This window comes from Capricornis sumatraensis, chromosome 2 (genome assembly GCF_032405125.1).
Source record: "Capricornis sumatraensis isolate serow.1 chromosome 2, serow.2, whole genome shotgun sequence".
Lineage (NCBI taxonomy): Eukaryota > Metazoa > Chordata > Mammalia > Artiodactyla > Bovidae > Capricornis > Capricornis sumatraensis.
Window position 1 is genome coordinate 86,218,182 of NC_091070.1, and position 19,597 is coordinate 86,237,778.

The 19,597-nt window shown below is 38.9% G+C and overlaps 1 protein-coding gene across 2 annotated transcripts in view; it reads right to left on the reverse strand.

Moving 5' to 3' along the window:
- MAP2K5 (mitogen-activated protein kinase kinase 5) overlaps positions 1-19,597 on the reverse strand; it is a 261,252-nt gene that overhangs the window by 86,866 nt on the left and 154,789 nt on the right. The window contains exon 17 of one of the 2 annotated variants that reach the window (XM_068963924.1): positions 1,841-1,870. The exons of the other annotated variant lie outside the window; for it this stretch is intronic. Coding sequence (XP_068820025.1) covers positions 1,841-1,870 — 30 coding nt within the window. The remainder of the gene's footprint in view (positions 1-1,840; positions 1,871-19,597) is intronic. 2 annotated transcript variants of the gene reach the window in all.

The window sequence follows — 19,597 nt, forward strand, 5'->3', positions numbered from 1 at the left end:
CTTCTGGTTGTCAGACCTGAGAAACAGACCTGATGGCATTGAAAGCTACTTCTATTACTTCAAAGCCCCAGTTTGGTGACAATACTCTATCATGACCCAAGGAACACAGTTTTCCCCTCACTCTGGCGTAACAGTGATTGCTAACTAGGGAGTGCAGCACATTTGAGTCTTCCACTTCCACTTGACTGATCCAGTAAACATACACTTAACACATTCCCGAAAACATTCAATACTGGGAAGGGAGACAGCCTCTTCCCAAATTCGACCAATCTTCCAAAGCTTCATTTGTCAAATGCAAAGGCAATCGTTTCTTAAGACTTCTCACTTATCCAAATTTCACTGATTAAATACTCTAGGCATTAGGAATCTCAAGAATACAGCTATATTCTCAAACTTTGGTATTTTTTCCTACGTGGCTTACAAGCTTTCTACTAAGATTTGTTTGAGAGGGTAAGTTGTATAGCGCCTCTTCATTTACAAAATGAGGGGATTGCATAAAGTGGCCAAACAGTGAATTGTTTAAAAATTACTGACAGAATAAGAGGCTTACCAAGATAAATATTCTAATGAGCTATAAATCCTGAAAATGTGATTTTAATTTGATGGGCTACCTAGAGCTAAGCAGCAAGGCTGTATACACTGAAATGTCACTAAATTCGAGCATGCATGCCAAGTGATTACATTTCAGAGCTTCTCTTTAAGGAAAAGATTATGTTTAAACAAATAATCCTACACATTTGAAAAGTGAGACTGACACTCTTGAACCTAACAACCTGGACAATTTCTCTTCTATTTATCTGATGGCTTTAACTGTAAAAGAAAAAGGATACAGAAGAGACATTTCAGTGTGTGAAGGGGCTTTAAATGTTCACATGGGTATCAGGAGAATTTGTTTAAAACTGCTTATAAAGATGGGAGAGAGAATGAGCCCCATCCTATTATTCAATAACCATGTTTGTGATGCATCTGCATAATCTAACCATGCATAAATTAGTATCTGTAATACAACACTTATTTGCATAATAATAGCAAGTTAATAGATGCTTAAAGAGCAGAGACCAACACCACCTTTAAATCAGACATGCCTCCAGGCACTTTGGCCTGTACAGACCAAGATGCCAGAAAAACAGTGAGCATCAACCAGAGGAAAACAGTCAAACGATTCATTTTTCATCCCTCTAGACATTTCACTTCTTTCTCCCCACACATTGGGGAACCATTTTCAAACCACAGAATAGCTTAACATTTTAAGTGCTAACACCCTTCTACAATAAAAATCTTAAATTACCACAGAGATTATCGTCAGCAATGGTAACATAATGGATAGTTTATTTTCTTAGAAATGTAAATAGAAAGGACAAATTAAAAAAACCCCAAAACCGCTCAAAATCATATCAATGTAAAAGTGGGGGTCCACCTATTTGCTTAGCAAAAATAATGATCTAGATTAGATACTTTCACCCTTCATCTCCATCCTTTAATTCAAATAACTAACTGAATCCAAAAACTCAAACATTGTATCAAGAAAAGGCTGTGCCTCTCTTCCAGCCTCTGTATGAACACATGGGGCTGGGCTGGGATGTGGAAAACATCACCAGTGTCACACAAAGGAAGAGCATGACGATGGCTTCCAACCTTTAACAAAGAGGGAAAAAAACCTGGAGTTTAAAAAAAATCAAAAATCAATAGAGACTTCTAAATGACTCCTTTAAGATATCACTTTTCAATTTAACAGGACAGATTTATTTGTATGTGGCTCAAATGTTCACAATTGCTCCCTGTACCTTCATACATAGGAATGAATGTCACAGTGGCAAACGGCAGTAATGAACAATCTTACCTGAGGATATGGAAACCTCCCAAGAGCAAGCTGGGAAAGGAAATAATATTTGTCTAGTTATAAATTTGCATGCAGGGCAGATCTCCTTAAGACAGACAAGTACTAAATTTCAGAACTGTATTCAGCAAATATAAAAAGCTCACAACCTCAAACGCACAAACTAAATTATTGTTGTAATTACATTGAGAGTTGTATTTAGAATGAACATTTACATTGGACAACGTTTTATTCCCTGATAAAATATTCTAATTTTAACAACTAAACACTATCGTTATGTCATTTCTCTTAGGAATATTCTCAGCTGTACAGGCATTATTCACATTTACAAGTGTACAACAGCTTCTTTTAGACAGAGATGTAAAATCATAGGAGACTGTTATTTTTTTCTCTTGTAAAAATGGGAACATTTAATTGATCCAAGCTGACTATTCTGTAGAATTTTCAGTTATAAGAATTATAAAAAGAGTTGTAGGAAATGGAGAATGGGCCATATGAAACAGGAAATTTTGCCACTATTTTCATTTTTTTCCCCATCCATTCACAGTTAAAAGGAAAGAGCTATTACTAGTGGGAAAATGGCATTTCAAGATCGTGGGGCTGGAACAATAGGTCTGAAATTTGGAAAATGAATCCTTAGAGCTTCCAATTTTGCTTGATTTGTAAACTGCTATGTGTTTCTACACCACTCACTTAACTTTGGTCTTTGAATTCTCACCTGTGGAAACAAAATGATTCAACCAGGAACAGGATTAATACAGTGATAAGATCAAATTTACCGAACATACTATAAGACTATAGTATAAGACTATACTATTTTATTTAAAGAAAATAGTGGCTAAATTTTGCAACTTCATAATGTGGCCCATCTTCAAGCTCAAAATCCTTTAAATGTATCTGTAACTATTTAAGAGTAGAATTGCTACAACAGGGAACTTTGAAGCTGGAATGGATCCAAGAAACATCAATCCATTTTCCAGACTAGAACTGAAGACATTTCAACGTGGTTAATAAGTGTGGGGATTGACCCCAAGATTTGCAACTGAATCCAGGATTCTTTCCAACGTATTATACTACCTTTCTATATCTTGAGAAGTTGCATATTTATTTCAAAGACACTGGCACTGCTCAAACATTTCTGAACACCTCTTTAGAAACTATGTTTAGAATCATTTCAAGTAACAGGAGAATAACTTCATTTTATTAGAACTGCATCTTACCCTGAACTTAAAATTATACCCCTCTGCTTTTTGATCATGTAAATTATTTGTTGGCTAAGGTTTGAATGGCCTTAGTCAACAAAACCCAAAGCCAACCTCAAAGAATAAATATTTTGTTTCTTAATAAGGATAGACATGAAGGTGCTGAGGTTAATTTTTAAAGTTCTAAAACCAGTGCATGCTTAAGCAACGTAATAGGAATAAACCTATTGACCTATATGACCAATAAAACCAATAAACCTATATGACCACAAAAGGTAACTACTTGGAAAGGGTCAACACTCATTTGGATGTATATATATATATGTTTTGGAATACTTGGTAAGTTTTGTTACCTTGCATTCATTTCTTGTATCTTCAAAGTTCTCAGATTTTCAAGATATAAAGTTACACTATCATTGTTTCATCTGGTGGACATCATCAATCCATTCAAGTATAAAGTGAAGGAAAAAGAGTGTGAATGTTAAACTCCTTTTCACAGTTTTGCACGATTATGTCTGTCTATATCCTGCTGTTAGGAAGGGAAGCGACTCAGCTCTCCACTGCCTCCACTGTACCCCCCACCCAACACTGACCATCCATCTGACTTACATTTTGAAATACAGTGTGTTTCTGGCCAATGAGAATGTGTACATTGACTCAGGAGGAGCCACTCTGGTCTTCTGTGGCAGAAATGGGTGGGCTAGGCATTTGCCCCATTCTGTACTGAACTGACCGGCAGTGACAGCTCACCAAAGGCTGTCACCTATCACCACACCCATTTGCAGATTATGAGCTTTGCACACTCTTTCATTTGGACTTAAAAAAGTAGCAAGAGGAGGGTCTCTCATCTACAAAAGCTGACGGCTTAATAACTACTAGAAAACATTTAGAACATTCGATCTGAAGTCCTTCCACAGGTGCTGCACCATTCACCCTGGTAGATGCTGAACATGTTATTAGGACAGAAGACTTCTGTCCACCTGGCTTACCAGCAGAAGAAACTTGTCCACCATACATACAGCTAAGGTCTAGACTAGCTGACCAGACTAGCCAGTCAACACTGGCCATTGGTTCTTTTTTTTTTTTTTTTTTGGCCATTGGTTCTTACAGCTAAAAGAACTAAGCAATGATAAATGGAAGGCTTTTAAAAAATGGCATAAGATGAAAAATGTGAACTTTTCCCACTTCAACACAAAACCTCAAATTCTCAAGACATCACTGTCCTATGGAGAAGTGAGACTATAGCTGACTTGGACATGTACACACATCAACTTGGCTCCCTTCTCATTAAAAGGTAATTAAGCTGGCTGATGTCATTGATTTATTCTGTCAGAGACCTCCATGCAAGAGAACAGAGAGAAAATTCAGCTGGGAGCCTCTGTATCAGCCTGCTTGGGAACAGGTGGCAGTGCTTGACTAAGCAAACTCATCATCCTTGGGACTGGCTCTACTTGTGTGTACTTTCCTGATATCCTGTGGAAGCTCAGTCTTACTTGTCAACTACATTCCTGGGAGGACTGTTTCTAAGGCATCTTGCAGATCGGAAGGCAGAGAATGGTTCCTAGTTCTTGACCAGAGATGTACAACAATCATTTCCTCTTTCACAGTGCTGCCACTGGGTTGTTCCAGCGGCAAGCCAAGGATTCCAATTCTGTGTCAGTGAAAACTGGCAGCGGTGCTGTAAAGGTGGCACCAAAAGCGGTCATTCTAAGACTCTGGGAGAGGGAGCTGCCTTCCACGTAAGTCTGTCCTTTTAGGTTTAATGCAGCTGCAATGTTTATGTTCTGTACTATTTGTCTTGTGACAAAACAGAAGGAAATATACAGCCAGGCCCTAGAATCTTTTTATCAAGTTCAATTAGGAGAAGGTAAAAAGGAAAGGGGCTCTCAGCAGATAAGGTTGAGGCTGTCAAAACTCAAATAAACACTGAAACCTTATGGGAAAGAGGGAGCAAATATGCTATGAGTGACTATTTCAGAGACAGACAGACCTGGGGCCATTCAGTATCTTTTACCCCTACTGGTCTATTAATCTACTTGCATTTCCCCAGCTTTTATTGTCAAGGTATTATAAATTAGGAAACTTACAAAAGAGGGTATGTAATCTTCTCTGAAATGGCCTGCAGATATGTCACTGTACTAAATGTGTTTCAGATTTAATGAAGCTTTAATGTCCTTTTTAATTTTGCCTGTTTCTGTATCACCAGGGGTCGGGCAAGGCAATCAGCACTCAAGAGGGTGGTTTGGTTTAAAACTAGGAAAAAACTCATTTGCTTATGAGTTGCACTGTATTTTCTTAATTAAATTTACTGAGTAAAATGGTTTAAGTTCAGCCAACCAATGACCTTTGTATGTAGATTTAGATTTATAAATAGGTTAACAGTTAAAGAAGAAGAAAAAAAGAATCACAACAAAGCAAACAGATTAGGGCTAAGCCAATAGAAGTCTTTGCTCTCTTTTATCATCTTTACAAAAGAAGCATTTAAATTTAGGCAGCTTAAGTCCAGTTAAAAAAAAAGTATATTGAAAAATGTGGATCCATGTACGTGCCAGCAATTCATCAGATGACTCTAACATCCTTTTCATTCCCAGGAGGGGAACAGCTCATATTGTAAAAGATTTGGAAAAGCTTTATTTATTTTGGAGGAGTGGAGGCAGAGATGGGGGAGGGACAGGATTCTATGTAACATTAAATAAAAAAAGTGCATTTTAATTCCAAATACTTAAGATTCAGTAAACTGCTAAACACTCTGAAAACATTTACCAGTTAGGAATACACTTAAATAACAGTAAACTACTAACATTTCACTGTAAAAACTAGGACTGTTCCTTAGCGTCATCTTACTGACCTTTTAATTTGTCCATAATCTATGAAATACTACTGAGTTAGCAATATTTGGATAAGTTGGATTTTATGATTTAGATAATCAATATATGTGTGGGTGTGATTATAACAATTGCCAGATACATAACAACTGCATGATAGAAACTTTTTCATTGCAACAAAAAGTCAGGGCAGAAGGTATTTATTTACAAAGCAACAACAATGGCTTCTGTTAACAGTAAAGATCACTACTGTCATGAAGTCATAAAGGGTAAAGAGAAAACATACACTGTAGCCAGAAAGCCAGTGTAGGACATAAACTTAGGATATGTTTTTGGTGACCAACTTTCCAACTTAGAATATCAACAGTGGGGGAGTTGTTTTAAATTTACAGTTATGTTAAAGAGCACTGGAGTTTTATAAAATCTTAACTTAGACATATTCTATGTTTCTCAACAAAAATGCAAATTGAAAATAAGCATTTTCAACATGGTGATGTAGCTGAAGGAGGACTTTATAGTCTGAAATGTTCTAAAATTTGTGAATTACCTGTGCCCATCTTACATAGTTAAATTTCCACAGAAGGATTTTGCCTTTAGACCATACACTGCAGTTAAACCCTCATTTTACAGGATCGCAGCAGCACTTTGGAACATTCAGACACAGGGAAACTTAAAAAAAAAAAAATCAGACTTAACTATTGGATTACATAAAATTCCCTAGGTGAGATTTCATGCGAAGACCAATTTACACAGTCCTAGAGAGAGAGTTTAAATCATCTGAAACTCTGCTGGCAAAAGACCATAATAAATATTAAATACCTCAAAACCTACCCTAAGATTTTACTTTTTTTACTTTTCTTCCCATGTATCAATTTTGCTGTCCTCTTACTAAATGGTTTAAAAGGAATCCGAAGGATATAACAGCAATTTACCAGTGCTAAAGTGCTTGGGAGGTTAACGTGACAACAAAGAACACGGTAACACAAAGCGTCTTGAAGCAGGGTTTCAATTAAATGTGGAGGATTTACTAATACAGTATACCAAAAAAAAAAAAAGAGTTACAAATTAATTTAATCTTCTGCCTATAGTTTGCAGCTGCACTCCAAAGTGTCTAGGGCTTAAGAACAAAGCCTTGAAGGGCCTCGGAGTGAGGAAAGCTTCAATTTTTAATGTATAACGCCATTAGCTGATAACTTGTGGAATCTGCAACCCCTGCGGAGGGGCATAAGTGCGAGTAACAGAGACTGATGAAGTGACATATTTGTTCATGTCTAAAACTATGAGGAAGAGGGTTATTACTAACACTATCAGGCCCAACAGAAATATGCCCTAATAACCTTTGGGACCCTCCACGTTATCAGTTCTCACTACATCAAATATATTAAAATCAAAACCTAATTCCCTTTAATTAAAGACAATTAGTTTGTTTTACTATTATTGTTTTAACTTGTATGACATTACAATACATTGCAAATTAAAGATGGAATAACAAATGGAATGAAAGCATCAAACTGTGAACACTTTTCCTCCCATGTTTGGTGAAATGGGCTTGTAACTGGTGTCTATTTCAGGAAATTTAAGAACAACCATCACTAAACATTGAAAAGTGGGGTAGAAACATTTCACCCTAAAAAGAACACAGTGGGACCACGCATATGTTTTCCCTATTCAATGTATACTTTTCACATAATGCTTTCCTATCATTCCAAGGATTTCTTTAACACAAACAGAATCATGGCTCAATGGAGGCATAGGAAGCTTAATTAATTTGCCCAAGGTCATACTGGAGGTTGGTGGCAAAGCTTGTTAAATTACTGGTAACTCTGGACTCTACAGATGTTTTGGCAATGGCAAAGGCCCCTGGTTGGCAAAGGCCCCATGAGACTCCCAGTGCAGTGGGTGAGCCACAGCAAATAACTCCTGACGCCTGTTCAAAAAGTGCCAAGTGCTCTGGAGGGCTCACAAATAACGTTTCCTTTGTGTAGAAAGAGCCTAACGGTGAGGTTCCCATCAGGGGTGCTTCTTAACATGTCCCAATATTTTAAAAGGAATGACTTATCCTCACCAGAGCCCACTGATAAAAAGTAAATTTGTTTTAACTTAAGGATCCCAAACACAGCAGCACAAAGAAATAAATCAAACGTTTATCCATCATTCAGAAGGTCCTCTTGCATTCTATTCCACTGATTACTAGTAATAATGGAGAAAAGATAGCATTACAAATAAATGTTTCTAATTCAGTGGTTTTTTTTCTTTTTAAATTAGAAATGGGTTTATAACAGTGGACACTTAAATGGGGCCAGGGCAACGGTAATTCACAAGTACAATATCCTAATGCTGTTCCTTTAATTGCTTTATTTGTTTTACTGTAAAAAATGATTGCTTGCTGTAGTCTAACCATGAATGCTGAAAAGCATGATACATTGAGGTCTCAACCTGGGCAAACTGTACCTAAACTTACACTTTATTGCAGCTTAGTTCACAATCTTCACCTAATATAGGGTTATATCCCAGTGCAGCAGGAGGATAAATCATCCTGGAATATTACTCTGGCAAAGTTTAGCTGTGACTGGAGCATATGTGCTTTCGAGCCACTGAAGCAAAGGCCCATAAAATACACTAATTACTGGAAGTTATGGTCACTGAGTGATTGATAGCGCTCTGCAAGGCAACTTCCTCATTTTCAGCTCTTCTGACGGGGCTCATCCGCCACATAGCAATTATTAATTCATGACCCACCCCTCAGGCACTAGTACCTTTACCTCTAATTCTCCTGCTACCAAACAACTGCTGCAGCTGGACACTGTCTTTCTTCATTCTGATGGCTGGGTAAGGATGATAAAAAGTAGATTTCATGCTAAACGCTATTGTTTTGAATCTTTAAATGGTCCTTGGTCTTTCTAACCTTGCTGTCCTAAAACACATGATTCTCCTCCTTCTCCCATAATGCTATTTTACTTGTGTCATTTTCTTCCCTTTTCCCTTATAAAAAGGATTTTGTGTGTCTGTGCATTATATGTATATATGACCACGTGTGTGATATACACACACATATATAAACACACATACAATCTATCTGTCTATACTATACTATAGTAGACCAAAAACTCTGCCTGACTAATTTTTTAGTTGAACACTGTGGTTTAAATGCAATATATAACTTCAACTAGGCCACAGTAAATACGAGCCAGCAAATTGATTTAAAATAAAAGGCACTCCCCCAACGCTCCATTTAAAAAGACCCACTTTAAAGCTTTGAAGACATTCTAATTGTTTCAAGTTGATTTCCATCAGTAGCTTCACTCAGAGTGATGCTAATTAAGATATCTGAGTATATAACTGAATCTCTAAAAGTCTCTTAAAATCAACTGCAAAGGTCTTTTTTGATGGTGTTCTGTGCACTGAGAAGAAATTCAGTGAGAGACTCTGAATTAAAGAGAGATAAAGTTCAGTCATGATGGATGAAAGCAAACATTTTACTTTTCTAATAGAAAAACAGATGTTCTTCAAAATTTTGAACAATTCAAAATGCAATAGTGAGGGTGGTTTTCCTGTGTGGAATCTGAGATAGGGTAACAGAAGAATAGATGACTCCAAGCTACCTACCCTTTCAGGACTTGTTTCAAATTATTCCTCCTCTTCCGCCGGGAGTCAGTTCCAGAAAACAATTTGGAGGACAAAATCCATACCCTCTCTGTCCATACTATTCACTGGACAGTGTATCACATCCCACCTGGTAACATCTTCTTATATACCTAATGCCTTGTAAGTTTCACTTGTTTAACGGCAAACTCTAAGTTATAAACTTTCATATATCCTCCGTGACACCAGAGATAGTATTTTCCATTAGGCTAACCATGAGCATTTGCTGATTATGATAAGCCCCCTGATGGTGATGTCTCCTAGAGTTTAGTCAGCTTGGTGGTACATGGATGTTTCTACCATTAACACTACAATACTTTAATAAACATAGTATACAAACTTCTCAGTGGTTGATAGTTTTAACTGGGGCTTCCTCTAATACTGAGAAATTTGTATACTAGGTTTATTAAAGTATTGTAGCATTAATGGTAAAAACAAACATGTTTTAACTGGCAAGGCACTCTTACTCTTACATCACTGGTTAGAATAATCATTTTCACATATTTCAGCATTATGATGAATTTAGCTGACTTAATTAAAGACTAAAGGGTTTCAAGAAGGAAAAAAGATTAGAGTTAACTGGCCCCCAAACATTTCATGTGCCTATGAATTTAACAACTATTCTCATCTTTACAGTAAGAATTAAGAAATGACACTTTTTCCATATGTTCATATAATGCTGACCTGTGTCCTCTAACAGTGGGTAGCTTTAATCCTGATAACAGTCCCTAGAGACCTCGCTTGGGTGGGGGTGTCCTCCACCTCTAAACTGCTCACTGGAGTCAGGTAGCTATGGGAACCCTGAGAAAACATCAGTGCTGGGGTATGGTCTATGAAACTCAATCTAAGCCACGCTTGTATTGCTAGGCATTTCAGAGTCACAATCAGGAGATATGCTCACACTTGTGGCCTTTCTGTGTGTTGCTGCTCCTTGAGAAAGGGAGAGAGGAGGCATGGAGGGGAGAGAGAGAGATGGAGTGGCCGTCCCCACACCAAGATTCCATGCATGCAAGTGAAGGCATCCTGAATTTTCCATTCTTAAGCACCCCTGGACTGCACCCTCATGAGAGGATGCTACATGGAATGCTGAGCCCTACTAGGATTCCTGACTCACAGAATCCTGAGACAAAATTAATGACTGCTATTTTAAGCTATTAATGTTGGGTAGTTTATTCAGAGTAATAGATAACTGAAATGCTATCCTTGACATTGATGTCAGCTCTCCTGCTCATTTGCCCAGTCCTGCGCACTTTGCTTTTTACAAAGAATTTTATTTATTTGTCCATCTTCGGCTGTGCTGGGCCTTTGTTGCTGCGCACGCTTTTCTGTAGTTGAGGCAGGCGGAGCTACTCTCTAGTTGCGGTGGCTTCTCTTGTTGCGGAGCATGGGCTCCAGGGTACTTGGCCTTCCATAGTTGAGGCTCACAAACTCTGGAGCACAGGCTAAATAGTTGTGGCTCACAGGCCTAATTGCTCTGTTGCACATGGGATTCTCCCACTTCAGGGACTGAACCCATGTCTCCTACACTGGCAGGCAGATTCTCTACCACTGAGCCACCAGGAAACTCCCTGAGTTTTGCCATTGCACTTTTACTGATCTTTTCCCCTGAGTCAAGGAGCTCCTAAGAACAAAGTTTTTCTATCCCTACTGCTAACACAGGGCAGTACTACATAAATGTTTACTGATTAGATGGAACTTTTACCTACCCACTTCTACTTTATTTCAGCAGACATACTAGAGATTAGGTTAACTGTTGTGTTTCTTTAAGAAAAATAAACTAGGCCTTGGTTTCTGAAAAAACAACAGCAATTGTATTAATACATTTCAAAATACAATAGAGCTGAACCAAATATAGGGATAGTGTAGGTAGCAATCCTGTGAAAAGCAGTGATGAGCTGAGTCACAATAAACCAGTCTTTCCCTTTATCTAATTTCCTGCTCATTTACATCTACCATTTCTCACTCCTTTCTTCAAAACTACTGATCTACTTCTTTTCTACAGCTTAGTGGAAGAAGCAGGCTTTCATCCAGAGTCAGGATATTTAACTGCTGCTGCCTGGTTCAATCATCTAGCCTTTCTGGAAAAGTCCTTTAACTTCTCTAGAGCTCAGTTTTCTTATTTGCCATGTAGGAACTTTGACGCTTACAGATCAAAGTTGGTGGAGTGATCTTCAATACCTTAAATTGCTGATTTTTTGGTCACTTCCCACCACAGTGGGAAGAAGCTTAAATGAGATAATGAATATCAAATGGCTTTGTTAAGTGTTACCTACACATAAAGTGTTGATATCCTTCCAGAATGACACTGAGCAAGAAGATGTCAACAGTGAGCAATAGAGGAAAGTGCACTTCCCTTCACATCAGAGGTCCCAGCTGCAGGGCTTCTTCTGCACAGTCCTAGCTTTTGCTGTACCTGCAGGCGCAGTCTCTCCCTGGGATCCGAGGATCTGAGCTTCCTCACTGATAGGAGGAGGGATCTGACTTAACAAGTTCTAATGTCTCTCTTCTAAATAGTTAAAAGACATTTTGGTCTCTAAATACAAGAATAAGGTGTGTAAAAGGTGTCTAAATAAATGCTAAAAACGTTATTACTCAGGTCAGAATCAAAGCATGTAAAGCAGACTGGAGGATCTTTGAGACGATTTTTAAGTCAATTCTGGGTCACCGGATTTGAGTATTGATAGGACTCTATGATGGAGAAGGCAATGGCAACCTACTCTAGTACTCTTCCCTGGAAAATCCCATGGACAGAGGAGCCTGGTAGGCTGCAGTCTGTGGGGTCGCTAAGAGTCAGACATGACTGAGCGACTTCACTTTCCCTTTTCCTTTCATGCCCTGGAGAAGGAAATGGCAACCCACTCCAGTGTTCTTGCCTGGAGAATCCCAGGGACGGGGGAGCCTGGTGGGCTGCCGTCTATAGGGTCGCACAGAGTCGGACACGACTGAAGTGACTTAGCAGCAGCAGGACTCCATGAGCAGTGATTGTTACTGCTGGGTATCTCAAAGGTAGCAGCAGCAGTTCCTCAAATTATCACACTCAGAGAACTGCAGAGTTGACATGTCACTAGAACCCCTCCCGCTTCTTATTTTTTAGATCTCACCTCTAAAGTAACCCTACACTACTCAGTTACCCCTATTGTACGATGTTATTTCTGTCCAAAAACTTACTACTATCAAGCATAGTATACATTTATAATGTAGGCTCCGTGAAAGCAGGGATTTGTCCCTTTCCTTCTCAGCAATGTCCCCAGTGACCATCACGGTGCCTGCCACATAATGGCACTCAACAAAAATTTGCTAAGTGACTAAATGAATAAATGACTGCATCCTGTCTAACGTTATACTTGGCTGTTCTACAAAGTACTTCTTAAAAAAAAAAACCCAAACCTGAAACAAGTCTTTAGGCACTACTTAAATGATTCTAGGGATGGGTCATTTTTTACTTCTAAAGGGACAGCAGCACTGTTGAATAACAAGGGTGTGGGGGTCTATTCATTAGAAATTTTTTTGAAGATTTTTTTTTTGATGTGGACTATTTTTAAAGTCTTCACTGAATGTATTACAATATTGCTCCTGTTTTTTTTTTTGTTTGTTTGTTGGGTTTGGTTTTCTGACTACAAGGTATGTGGGATCTCAGCTTGAGGGGGTTCAAAATATGGAATCATAATCGTACCCCCTGCACTGGAAGGTGAAGTCTTAACCCCTGGACTGCCAGAGAAGTCCCAGAGAATTCTGCTTTATACTAAATAGAAAACCGTGGACTTTTTGTTTTTTTGTTAGCTTCAGAAAGTTTAGCCTGCCAGTCATAAAGTAGCAGACTGCCCATCCTCTACTGACAATTCTTCAAACATTGGAATACGAGTTGTTAAACGACTGTTTTGTCCTCTCTTTATTTCTTTATTTTTTGTATCAGGACTTGATTCAAATGTTTTAAAAGTCTAAATTGTGTGTGCTTGTGTTTATACACAATTTGGACATGTGCTATTGAAAAAACCTTACGAACAGTCTGAAATCCATCAAAATAACAAAATGCTTAGCTGGGATTGCTAGCACCTGTTCCATCTTGTTCTGTTAATCTCATGGTTGTTCACGATAGCTCTGAGCACAAAGCAAGCTCAACAATGCCTCATTCAGTAGCAAACACTTCACTTTGTCCGCCAGTTTCCCATGCACTACCATCACTGACAACCTTGGAAAATGCACATTTAGGCATGGTAATCTGGGACAGCTGGATCCCTTCACAGACCCGGCAAAGGACTGAACCAGTCAATCCATCATCTGCCAAAGGTCATTTTAACAGCTTCTTTTTGCAATAAGTTAACATAAAATTTCAGACAAAAAAAATGACAATAGAAAAAAATCAAGTTAAGACAATTACAGAAAGGGGCGTGCGGGCAGGGGCATGAGTGACAGAAACTGTTGCATGCTCTCTTCCTCAATATTCTTCAGTGGAAGGGAAAGAGGCCCACGACAAGAATCCCAGAGCCACACTTCTACCCACTTTCTCATACAATCTCCCACTGAAACGCCCTTTGTCCTAGGACCCTTCCACTTTAACCCTTCTGCTTTCTGGTGGTTTTCAGCAGAAACTTCGATCAACAGGTAAGATATTTCACTAGACGGGGCAGCAGACAACACATTATAGTAAGAGTCAATATCCACACAAGTGCTTGACAACGATTATAAAAAGGGAGAGGAGGAAAAACTGGTTATCTGTGGAGCACACCAAAGGCTAAGCTGTCATGGTTGAGAGAAGCTGGCAGCAGCTGCTCAGAGGGCATCCAGAGCCATCCGTCACCCCTCAGACCAGGCTCACAGTGACCACAGGCTAGGAAAGCAAACAAAACTGCAGCTACAGACTGACTGGACAAAGTGACATTTCTGTTTGTTTGTTTGTTTCGAAAGCTGGGAATAGGTAGGTTCTTCAGTATATTTAGAGGCAGGGGCTGAGTCTAGATAATGCTCCATAATTCTTTTCACTTGGTAAAACATTCACTGCCTAGATGTTATTTCAAAAAGAAGCTTACTTCTCAAAGTGCCTTCTTAAAATATATATATATGTTTATTACTATTGTTTATCACCTGTCTCCTAATTAATTGTAGGTTCAACAAGGAAAGGGAACATGCCTGTTTTATTTATCAATGTGTCCCCAGCACCCAGTAAAGTATTTGGCACATAAGAAGTGTCCAATAAAATTTATTAATGTTATATTAATATATATATGTAAAGTAATCAATGTTATATTAATTATATGCTAATATTATACTAACAATACATTGGTGTTATATTAATTATTATTTTATTAATGATATTTATTAATGTTTATTAATACTAATGCTATCTTTGTTCCACAGATAAGAAGAGACTGATACTTGGAGTAACAAAATGACTTGGCCAAGATAACACTGATTACAAGTGGTGATGCCAGCATTTCTGGTTAATGCAAAATGTGAACTCTTAACAGTTCAAGAGTGAGGATGATAGCCTTAATATCTGAAAATATATCAGAGAAAGAAAATGACATACTCTTCACCACACTTCTCCAGAAACTTCTGTCAACGGTACTGGGTGGAGTGATCCATGTCACTTTTTCAATACTTTTTATTTTCACTTCACATAGCTCAATATACTTCATGTGTTTGTTCATAAACAATCACAATTCATTCTCTTGATATCTAATGAGACTTATCAGATATCCATTCAACAGTTGGATAAAGGCAAAATTTTAAAAATTAGATGTGTTAACAGCTTTTCAGAATCCCACAAGACAAGGTAGTTACAATCAACTATTTGCACATTTCATGCTAAATTTCCCTTGGGAAAATTCTATTATAGATGTCTACAGGGAATTCAATAATTTATGATTCTCTGACAAAAATTTACTTTCTCTGGGTGAAACCACTGACATATGTCATTTTTTAAAAAGTTAGGGCTTTTTTTTCCTCCTGTAGGAATATTAAGAAGAAGCCCATCTCAAATGACATATAAATATTTCTTTCACATTATAAAATTAAAATCAAAACATTTGACGATTTCCTCCCCTTTGTTTTCTGTTCCTTCTTCCTGAAACCTGTTTTTCATGTCAGATTGCCTAATTTTCTCTAATTTTCAATTCTCTCTGATTTGTTGTTGTCATCTGAAAGTTCCTTTGTTACTGCAGCCTGTTCTTTTCTCCTGGATGCCATAATTTCTCCTATCCCTCAGAATATTATATAACTCATTTGAATGTTTCTCCTCTGCAGTTTTTAAGTTCTCCAAGTTTTTTTCTTTTTTAGTTATTTTAGGTCTGTTCTTACCTTAAAATCCTTCCTCAAATGTTTTGCTAAGAGTAAAATTTTGCTAAGAGTAAATTCTTACTGAAACTGCATTTTCTGGATCAAGGCTGTAGGCTTAGGTAACGCCATTTAGCTGGACTGTTTCCATAGGAAACTCCCAGTGCCTGGATCTTTAAGACCCCTTGGTCACATTTTCCTTGAGAAGGTCTCTTCCAATATTCTACCTGAAAGGTAATCTTGGCTGCTACTGTCCCAGGAAACAGGGTGTGGTAGGACGGCTGGGACTCTCCACATTTAGAAGCTAAACTTTCATTTAATGCCTCTGCATCAGGAATGAGACTCAGCCTCCTACAGTGCCAGGTATCACTTCTTTTATTCTCAGAGAAATTCCTCTACTTACTCCTCTCCTAACAAACTCCTTACACAAACTCCTCTTGTGTATTAGGGTCTAGGAGGGTGACTGAGTTAAGGAAAGAATCGCTGAGTCAGACAGTGTAACTATTCGTCCAACAGCTTAACTGTTTCTCAGACAGACTGAAACAATTCTCTTCCCTGGCCTCACTTCCACTCTTAGCTTCAGATACCTGGTGCCACCAATTCCTGAGCGTCCTCGGTGGCTTACAGTAAGTCAGGTGCTTCTTTTTCCTCTACTGCTGGCTTCAGGCTACAGCATTCTCGGTTCCCTTAAGTTCTTTACTGTTGGCCATCTGCTTTCCTACACCCAAAATTTGGTAGCTGTTGTCTCCTTTCCGTTTCTGCATGCTAATAAAGCTTAAAAAATTTTTCTTTATGACTGTTTTCAGTGGAGTTTGAGGTGAGAGTGGAAGATAACGCATGTGTTTCAATGCCAGGCTCCTCTGTCTATGGAATTCTCCAGGCAAGAATACTGGAGTGGGTAGCCATTCTCTTCTCCAGGGGATCTTCCCAACCCAGGGATCGAACCTGGGTATCCCACATTGCAGGCACATTCTTTACCATCTGAGCCACCAGGAAAGCCCTTAACCCTAATTTGTAGGCTTTTTGAACCCATATGTGAACATTTCAAAAGGTAATTCCTCTTACAGAGAAGGGATAATAGCTTAATTTTCTCACTGTGACCTTTTCACAAGCTCTGAAATGGAGCTTCCATCTAAAGGCCCCAAGAGATTAAATGATTTACCCTAGGATCTATAGTTTATACTGGCTGAAGTGGAATTTGAATCCAGGTCTGCGTCAAAACTCATCTTCACACTCAAAACACTTGTGATCCATTCAGCAAATGTTTGTGAGTGCTTAAGTTAACGACTTCATCAAACTTTAACTCTGATCTTTATTTTCAGAAACTACTTTAAAACCGTTACAAAAGTAAGGAAAAACTGAGCCCCAAAGATTTCCTGAGTAACCATTAGGGCAGTGAAACCGCTAGAGAGGGCAGGAGATTCCGAGAGAATCGGATTTAAATTCTGTCACAAGGATCTATGACATAGCAATAAATTAATATAACACAAAGTGAAAAATGCACATGCTCCAAGGAAGATGCAGATGAAGGTCAGAAGAGAAATTACCTTCAGCTGGAGAGACGAGTTGGTGTCATAAAGGATGGGTATTTAAACTGTATCTTGGGGAGAAGAAGAAAATGATACTCCACATAGAGTGAACGGCACAGTGCTCCTTGAATATTTTTAACATGGTTAAAGTGATTTTGAAGCTCACAAGAAAAACTCTAACTCTGTCAGAACAATACAACCCATCAAATCTTCAGAAGACGGTGCTACTTTGATGACAATGACCTCGTGTGACTCTCTGAATGTGCTCTTCACCTATCTAGAGACATTTTTCTAAGCCATGGACCTTGCTTTCATCATTTAACACATCATTCAGACCACTTCAGTAAAACAGTGATCACGCTGAAAAGGGGTCTCAGAGGACGGGATGACACTCCAATTAACCAAGCACATTGAGCCAGACTGTTCTGTGCTTTGGACTCAAGAGACTGCTGGAAAGAGGTGAACAAAGGCAGAAAGAGCGAGGAGGACCCAAGTGAAAAGAGCAAAATGCAGGTGCTAAAGATGGGGCTTTCAGTCTGCCTGTCAGATTATTCACCACCGACCTTAGTAAGTTTATAATAGCCGGCCAAAGAGAATCACAAACCAGAACATGTACTTGGATAGCATACTCAGTGAGAGGAAGAACCCTGACGACTGACCTGGTGCCTTTTTTAGATGTGTGTGCATCGTCCTGGGCGCTATAAATGCAAGGACAGAGGAGGGCGTGTGCTGACTCATTTTTTGACCCAATTAGGACCAGCTGAAAAATCCAGCTTTCCCAAAGATGACTGCTTACTTCCCTCCTACAGATTTGTGTTGTGATTTGAGTGACACAAGGGTATGAATGGCGGGACGGGGGGTTCAGGATGGGGAACACATGTACACCCATGGCTGATTGAAGTCAATGTATGGCAAAAACCATCATAATATTGTAAAGTAATTAGCCTCTGATTAAAATAAATTAAGAAAAAAGAGTACGAATGGGGTAACTAATTAGTGAGAAAGAACCGTGGGACTCTCAAGCCATTCATTCCGTGGGAGAAGAGAGAAGCACCGAAAGGAAGAAACACTGCCCTGAAGTGTTTTAGGCACTCCCTGCCCCTGGGAATGAAGGCCATCAGTTCTTACTGTGTACACGCTCTTTTTCATTTTAAAGTGTAGCCCTGAAGTCTTTAAAGAGCAGCAAGAAGGGTAAACAGTCCCAAAAATCACCTGGTCAACTGAGTCGGTGGGATCTCTCTACGAGAGTCAAACAAATATTCTAGAGCAGGATCAATCTTCCCAGCTTGTCCTAGTTTAGACATTTTTTACGCCTGTTAGTGGTCTCACTTCTTTTCTTTTTTTTTCATTTTCACGCTGATTGTTGTCATAAAGCCTCAAGGAAGAAGAGCAGTTTATTCCATGTGGGTTCTTTTCCCCATTATAAACCCCTTACATGGCAATGACCTTTATTTTGTTCTATAACTCACATGAGGAGAACTACAACACATTTTAAGGTCTGAGTTGAAAATCATAAACAAAAAACAGAAATGGGCTGAAATCTTCATATCTTAGTAAAACCACCATGCTCTAGTCAAGCTGAATAATCTCATTTTTTTCCCTTCTTAAGGATAACTTCTTCCATCCTTTATCTTACTTCAGCCAACTCCAAATACTATATATAGCTAACAAAATCCTGGAGAAGACCCATTTTATCTCACAGAAAGAGGGATACTGAACTGAGAGAAGATGGGGGCAGTGTTGCTGCTGGATAAAAGACAGTCTGATATTAAAGATTTTGTGCTTAAGGCACAAATGTACCTGTGACTTTTTAAATGGCACATTTTAGCAGCATGTGGCATCATCTTTTGTGGAAGAGTGTGGGGAGAGGCCTTGTTATGACTCCCCATGGGGACTGTGACGGCACGTTAACAAGGAAAGGGCAGTATGAAGAAGGCAGGCAAGGGTGAGCCTGTACTTTAGGAGTTTAAAGCAGTGAAGGCAGGCTCTTGACTCCTGAATCACCAAAAACCTTGGAGATCTTATGGGATTTGTGGGAGGGTGCTAGGTAGAAGTGGAAGTTTGCTCAGTTTCCCACATTCTCATCCCATCGCTGCTTTTTAAATTTTAGTTTATTTATTTTTGGCTGTGCTGGGTCTTTGCTGCTTTGCCTGGGCGTCCTCTAGCTGTGGTGAGCAGGGGCCACTCTTCGTGGCTTCTCACTGTGGTGGCTTCTCTTGCTGTGAAGCACAGGCTCCAGGCGCACAGGCTTCAGGAGTCCCAGCGCAGGGCTCCGTGGCTGCGGCGTCC